At 33.9% G+C, this 7,095-nt stretch overlaps 1 protein-coding gene across 1 annotated transcript; it reads left to right on the top strand.

Moving 5' to 3' along the window:
* Positions 1–379: 379 nt before the first annotated feature.
* Positions 380–6,728, top strand: LOC136122104 (keratin-associated protein 21-1-like). The gene is made up of 2 exons (XM_065875906.1): positions 380–550; positions 6,471–6,728. Exons 1-2 carry the CDS (start codon positions 380–382, stop codon positions 6,726–6,728), a joined length of 429 nt encoding a protein of 142 aa, XP_065731978.1.
* Positions 6,729–7,095: the final 367 nt, after the last annotated feature.

The following is a 7,095-nucleotide window of genomic DNA, read 5'->3' as shown; positions in this document are numbered from 1 at the left end:
AAAGGGGCAAAAATTTCCTTCATTCCCCAACAAGCTTGTTTTATAAGATACATATTAAATGAAAGGAGACTTTGAAAATGATTATCAGTTTTGGAGCACATGATTCCACCGAGACAATTCTTCAGCAGAACATATTAACACGATGCTCTTTAAATAAAAGTGGAGTCTACAAAACAACAAGCTATTTTAAGCAAATCATTATTGATTGTCAACAGTGACTGGCACATAATGGTTACTTACATATTTGTTGCTTGTGTCAAGGAATGAATGTTATGCTCTGCCAATTACTGACAGTATATAAAGGTCCATGGGAAGTAGTGACACACACATTTCAGAAACACTCTCTTGCAACCCACCTAAATCCACTTCCCTTGACAACATGTTTTGCAACTACTATGGCAATTCCTGTGACTACAGGTGTGGAAACAGCTATGATTGTGGATTTAGTCCCTATTATGGCTGTGGATATGGCTATGGATATGGCTGTGGATATGGCTCCTACTATGGCTGTGGATATGGCTCTGGCCCTGGCTACTGCAGCTACCGGCCAGTTTGTTATAGGAGATGTTATTCTTCTTGCTACTAGAACATCACCATCCAAAGTCCATTTGCTTCTGAAAAGACATCTAAAGATAATGCTGATTCAAAGATCTTTAGGACACAATTTCTATATCCAAGAAGTTACATGTCTGAGAGAGGTATTGACCTCCAGCTACCAATTTTTAGATTAGCATCTTTGTGGCCTGAAGTCCATGGTGGTATCATTTGCCTATTTTCCAATTGTTAGCCTTTACTCCCTTAATCTCTGATTCTCTGTATTGATGATCCTAACATCCTATTGTTGGGGAAATCCCTTGTTATCAATAAAAATTGTTCATTTTTTCTAACAAATCTCTGTGTATTCATTTGTGAATTAGTCTTTTTTGAGATGTTATGGCCTCTGTTGAAAATTGGGCTAATATCTTGTCTGAATCTCGAGTTTTTCCTTGATATAATATAAGCATTTCTTCTTATATTTGCATCAGAAATAATACCTCTACACTTATTTCTCATATCCCACATGCTCAGGCACTCACATACTCAAGCACAAATCTCACAGTATTTCAGAACTGTGGTTTGCAAATTGCTCTTTGTCTGCGAGGGAGCTGGAGAGGAAAAGAGGAGGAGGAATGACACTTTAATCAGGATGTTAATGCAAAGTCTAAGGTAGAGAGAAGGTGACCTGCGTGCTTAAAGGAATAGTGGAATGAAAGAGAATACTTTCCAGAATTAATGAGAAATTATAAGCAGAGTTAGGTATTAAAGTACATGAAGAAAAGAGAACTAGGAAAGGATAAGTCAGAATAAAATTATTCTACCGTATCATCTGCTTTTGATGGAATTGCAAATATATTTACTTTCACATATTTATTGAGATTGAGGAAATTTATTCAAGCCACTTAATTGACAAATAGTTTTGAGTAGTTGTGAAAGAGTCTCATTCGATACAATGAAGACACAGTAGGAAAATTATAGACAAGTTTTCTGCTCTCACAGTGTTTATATTCTAGTATGTGAAGATAAAAAAGTATAAAAAATAATTAAGAAAATTTCAAACTGACAGTTTGGGAGAATAAAACAGCTTAATGGGAAAGAGAGTAAGGACTGAAGTGTTAGAGGGATAGTTCAGGGAGGAATTTTGAACTTGTGACAAATGAGCTGATGTCAATTGTAAAGAAAGACAGAAAGTACAGTAGTAAGTGTAAGGGGTGAGAGAAGTTCACTAAGTTTTGGAAAAATATGATTTATTCAGCATGTATGAGATAATTTGTGTATCCAGAAAAGAATCTTCACACACTAGCTCTTAACATACCTTCAAAATCTGAAATGTTGTGACTCCTTAGTTAAAGAACATTTGAGACACTCAGCTTTATAGAAATGAGAAAATGGTGATAATATTTACAAATATCCTACAATTTATATGTGCCACACAAATGTTTGACTTCATCCATTTTCTTATTGGAGAAATATTGATTGAGTGCAAATTATGTGCCAGGCACTGCTGTGAGAGATGATTATTCAGTGATGTATAGAATATATATATATATATATATATATATATTTGTTTTGGATCAATATCGAGAGGTTTGAATGGAAAGGTATTAGAAGTAATGCAATAAAGATAGAAGACTTTTCAGTAATCCAGGAGTATAGTTATTAGAAAGTGTGAGTTGGCAGTGGTATTGAAAAGTAAAGTGTCTAATCCAGAGACTTTGTGAAATAACATTGATAGTTTTAAATTTAAATGATGACAGAAAAGGAAAGAAACTGAAGAACAATAAAAATTGGAATGGAGATATATTGATATTTTCTTTATGCCTATTGTTGTGGATTAAACATAGCAGAGTGATCAGTTTATACCAGTGACCAATATCATAAAAAAGATATATTCATTAACTGGAAGAAATTTGGCTAATAGTTAATGTTCTCAGAAAGTGAAATTGACAGCTTTGTGAAAATTCCTGTTGAAGGTATTCCATAAACTACTGGATCACAACTCATTTTTTGTTTCAAAATGTGAGTGCCCAGTAGAAGGAATCATCTTCTGGAGTTTATACTCCCTTCCAACTTGGATTTCCTAGTTGTTACTATAAAGTTACTTTAATTTTGATAAGAAATGAAAGAGGAGAAATAACAAGTGATACCACAGACATACAGAAAATGATAAGAGAATACTATGAACAGTTACATGCCAACAAATTGGACATCCTGGAAGGAACAGACAAACTTCTAGAAACATACAGAATGTTGAAACTGAGTCAAGAAGAAACAGACAATTTGAGCAAACTGATCACTTGAAGTAAAATTGAACCTGTAATCCAAAAAACTCCCAGGTAATAAAAGTCCAGGACTGTAGGATTTCACAGGGCAATTCAATCTAACATATAAGAAAGAATGATACCTATCCTTCTTAATTTCTTCCAAAAAACTGAAGATGAAGGAACACTCCCAAATTCATTCAACAAGGTCACTATTGCCCCAATATGAAAACTAGACAAAGATACTACAGAAAAAAGAAAATTATAGCCCAATATTTTGAAGAATATGGGTAAAAAATCCTCAACAATATTTTAGCAAACCAAATTCAATAGTACAGAAAAAGTTCATATACAATGATCAAGTTGTATTTATTCCAGGGTCACAAGGATAGCTTAACATATGCAAGTAAATCAATGTGACACACCACATTAACAACAACAAAAAAAAAGACAAAAATCACATGATCACCTCAATAGTTGCAGAAAAAGCATTTGAAAAAATTCAACATCTATTTATGATAATAACACGCATCAAAGTGGGTGTAGAGAGAAAATATCTCAATGTAGTAAGGCTATTTATGACAAACACACAGCCAATATAATACTCAATGGTGAAAAGATGAAAGCCTTCCTGCTACATTCAGGAATAAGACAAGGATGATCACTCTTGCCACTTCTATTTGACATAGAATTGGAAGTCCTAGCCACAGCAAACAAGAAGAAATAAAATATCCAGATTGGAAAGGAAGAGGTAACACCATAACTATCTGCAGATGATGTGGTACTTTATGTAGAGGACTCTAAAGTCTCCACCCAAAAACCATTAGAACCAGTAAATGAATTCAGAAGGTTGCATGATACAAGATTAATATACAGAAATCTGTTGTGTTTCTATATACTAATAATAAAATATTAGGAAGATAAAGTAAATCCCATTTAAATTTCATCAAAAACACCTAGGAATAAACTTAAACAAGGAGGTGAAAGACCTATACTCTGAAAAATATAACACCGAAGGAAATTGAAAATTATACAAAGAAATGGAAATATGTCCTGTGTCCTTGGATTGAAAAAATTAAAATTATTAAAATGGCCATACTGCCAAAAGAAATCTACAGATTTAATGCAATCCCTATCAAAATACTTTTGACATTTTCCATAGAACTAGACCAGATAATCCTAAAATTCACAGAACTAGAACAAAGAATCATTAAATAATTCTAATATTCATAGAAAAATATTCCTAAAACTAGAAGAACAAAAAACCCCCAATTGCCAAAGCACTCTTTAGAGAAAAAGAACAAAGCTGGAGGCTCAACCCTCCCAGACATCAGACTATTGTACAAAGGTACAGTAATCAGAACAGCATGATATTGGCACAAAAACAGACACATAGATCAGTGGAACAGAATACAGAGCCCAGAAATAATCCCACACACCTATGATCAATTAATCGATGACAGAGGAGGCAAGAATACACAGTAGATAAAAGACAGTCTCTTGAACAAATAGTACTGGGAAAACTGGGTAGCCACGTGTAGAACAATGAGATTAGAACATTCCCTCACACCATATACAAAAATAAACTAAAAATGAGTTAAAGACCTAAATGTAAGACCTGAAAATATAAAACTCTTAGAAGAAAACATAGGAAGCACACTCTTTGACATAAATTGTAGCATTATTTATATTTTTGGATCTGTGTCCTAAGACAAAATAAATAAATAAAAGCAAAAGTAAACAAATGAGACATAATTACACTTAAAAGATTTTGCACAGCAAAGGAAGCAGTTGAAAGGATGAAAAGACAACCTATGAAATGCAAGAAAATATTTGCAAATGATGTGACTGATAAGGTGTTAATATCCAAATTGTAACTCATACAACTCAATATAAAAAAGACAAACAACCCAACAAAAAAATAGGTAGAAGACCTGAACAGACATTTTGTCCAAAGAAGACATACAGATGGCTAACAGGCATAACAAAATATGCTCAACATCACAAATTATTAGAGAAATACAAATCAAGACAACAATGAGATATCACCTCACACCTGTCAGAATGGCTATCATCAAAAATCTACAAGTAACAAATGTTGGAGAGGATGGGGAGAAAAGGGAACCCTTATACACTGTTGGTGGGAATGTAAATTGGTACAACTACTAGGGAAAATATTACGGAAATTCCTTAAAATCTATAAATAGAACTACCATGTGATTCAGCAATTCCATCCTGGGTATATATCTGGAAAAAATTAATACACTAATTTGAAAAAATACATGCACTCCCATGTTCATATTAGCACTATGGAAAATATCCAACACATAGAAGCAGCTCAAGTGCCCATCAACAGATGATTGAATATATCCAATGCATACATTGGAGTATTACACAGCCATAAGAAAGAATGAAATACTGCCCTTTGCAGAAAAATGGATAGACCTAGAAAATACTATGCTTAGTTAAATAAGTCAAACAGGGAAATAAGTCAGACAGAGAAAGAAAAATACTGTATGATAGCATTTACATGAGGAATTAAAAAAATATAGAAGTGAATGTATATGAAAAACAGAAGAATCACGGGCATAGAAAAGAAACTTGTGGTTACCAAAGGGAATCGAGAAGGAGGAGGGCCAAATTAGGGCTGTGGGATTAACAGATGCAAACTACTATATATAAAGTAAATAAGCAACAATGATATACTGTATACATAGGGAAGTATACCCATTATCTTTTAATAACATTTAATAGAGTATAATCTTCAAAAATACTGAATTACTATGCTCTACACGTGAAACTAACACAATATTGTAGATCAACTATACTTGAATAATAATAAAAATACTTAAATTTTGGAGACTAATTCTGAAAATGGTGGTATCAGTAAAATTTATACAAGTAAGATAAGCAAAAAATCTCTCCAAACAAACAAAAAAAACTATACTTTTTTGACTACATGTTTGGTAATGGAAAGGTCAAGTGTTTGTTTAGAGTGGGTAGATAGGTTATGTTTGGATTTAAACATCTATAGGTATATAAGAAGCATATTTATAAATGCATAGCTGTAAACCAAGATTCCTATTCATAGCACTAATGACATTTTGGAACAGATATTTTTTTCTTGTTTGGGGCTGTTTTGTGCCCTGTAGAATTAGCAGCATCTTTGGTTTCTACACAAGATGAGATTCAATACCCGGCATGTAGGTACCTGGGTGGGAAAAGCCTGGCAAGAAGTTGCAATGATTCAAGAAAATGGAAAGAAATATTCTGTGTTCATGTGGTCAGAGGCAGATGTGAAAGTAAAGAGGAAAGATAAAAAGAAGCAATTTGTTTTTACATTTCCACCCAAACCTTTTAATATAATATATATATTAAATGATAGGAAGTTTTGAAAATGGGTATCAGTTACGGGGCACATGATTCTACTGAGACAATTCTTTGGCAGAGCATATTAAAATGATGCTCTTTAAATAAACTGAAGTCTCCAAAATAATGACCTATTTTAAGCAAATCATTGTTGATTGTGAACAGTGACTGGCACATAATGGTTACTTACATATTTGTTGTCTATGTCAAGGAATGAATGGTATGTTCTGTCAATTACTGGCAGTATATAAAGGTTGAAATGAAGTAGACGACACACACACTTCAGAAACATCCTCCTGCAAGCCACCTGAATCCACTTCCCTTGACAACATGTGTTGTAACTACTACGGCAACTCTTGTGGCTATGGCTGTGGATTTAGTTCCTATTACAGTTGTGGATATGGGACTCACTATGGCTGTGGATATGGCTCAGGATACGGCTGTGGATATGGCTCCCGTTATGGCTGTGGTTATGGAAACAGATGTGGCTGTGGATACGGTTCTGGCTACTGCAGCTACTGGCCAGTTTGCTATGGGAGATGTTATTCTTCTTGCTGCTAAAACATCACCATCCAAACCCTATTTGTTTCTGAAATGATACATCTAAAGATAATGAGATTGAAGGATCTATAACCCATGATTTCTATATCCGAGAAACTACATGTCTAACAGAGGCTTTGACCTCCAACTACCCATTTTTAGTTTAGCAACTTTGTGGCTTGAGGTTCCATGATAGCATCTGATTATTTTCTGAAAGTTAGCCTTTAACTTCCTTAACCTCTGATTCACTGTTATGACTGTGTTGATGATCCTAACATCCTAAGGTTGGGGAAATCACTTATTCTCAATAAAAATGGTTCATTGTTTCTAACAAACCTTTGTGTACTTGCTTGCGAATTAGTCATTTTTTGAGATCTTATGGCCTCTG

Source organism: Phocoena phocoena, chromosome 4, assembly GCF_963924675.1.
Source record: "Phocoena phocoena chromosome 4, mPhoPho1.1, whole genome shotgun sequence".
Classification (NCBI taxonomy): Eukaryota; Metazoa; Chordata; class Mammalia; order Artiodactyla; family Phocoenidae; genus Phocoena; species Phocoena phocoena.
This window is presented reverse-complemented; position numbering and strand designations above follow the sequence as displayed.

Coding starts and splice junctions, on each gene's coding strand:
- LOC136122104 (XM_065875906.1), top strand. CDS start 380: ATGTTTTGCAACTACTATGGCAATTCCTGTGACTACAGGTGTGGAAAC. Junction 551..6,470: donor GCTACTGCAGCTACCGGCCA/GTTTGTTATAGG, acceptor TCCTCCTGCAAG/CCACCTGAATCCACTTCCCT.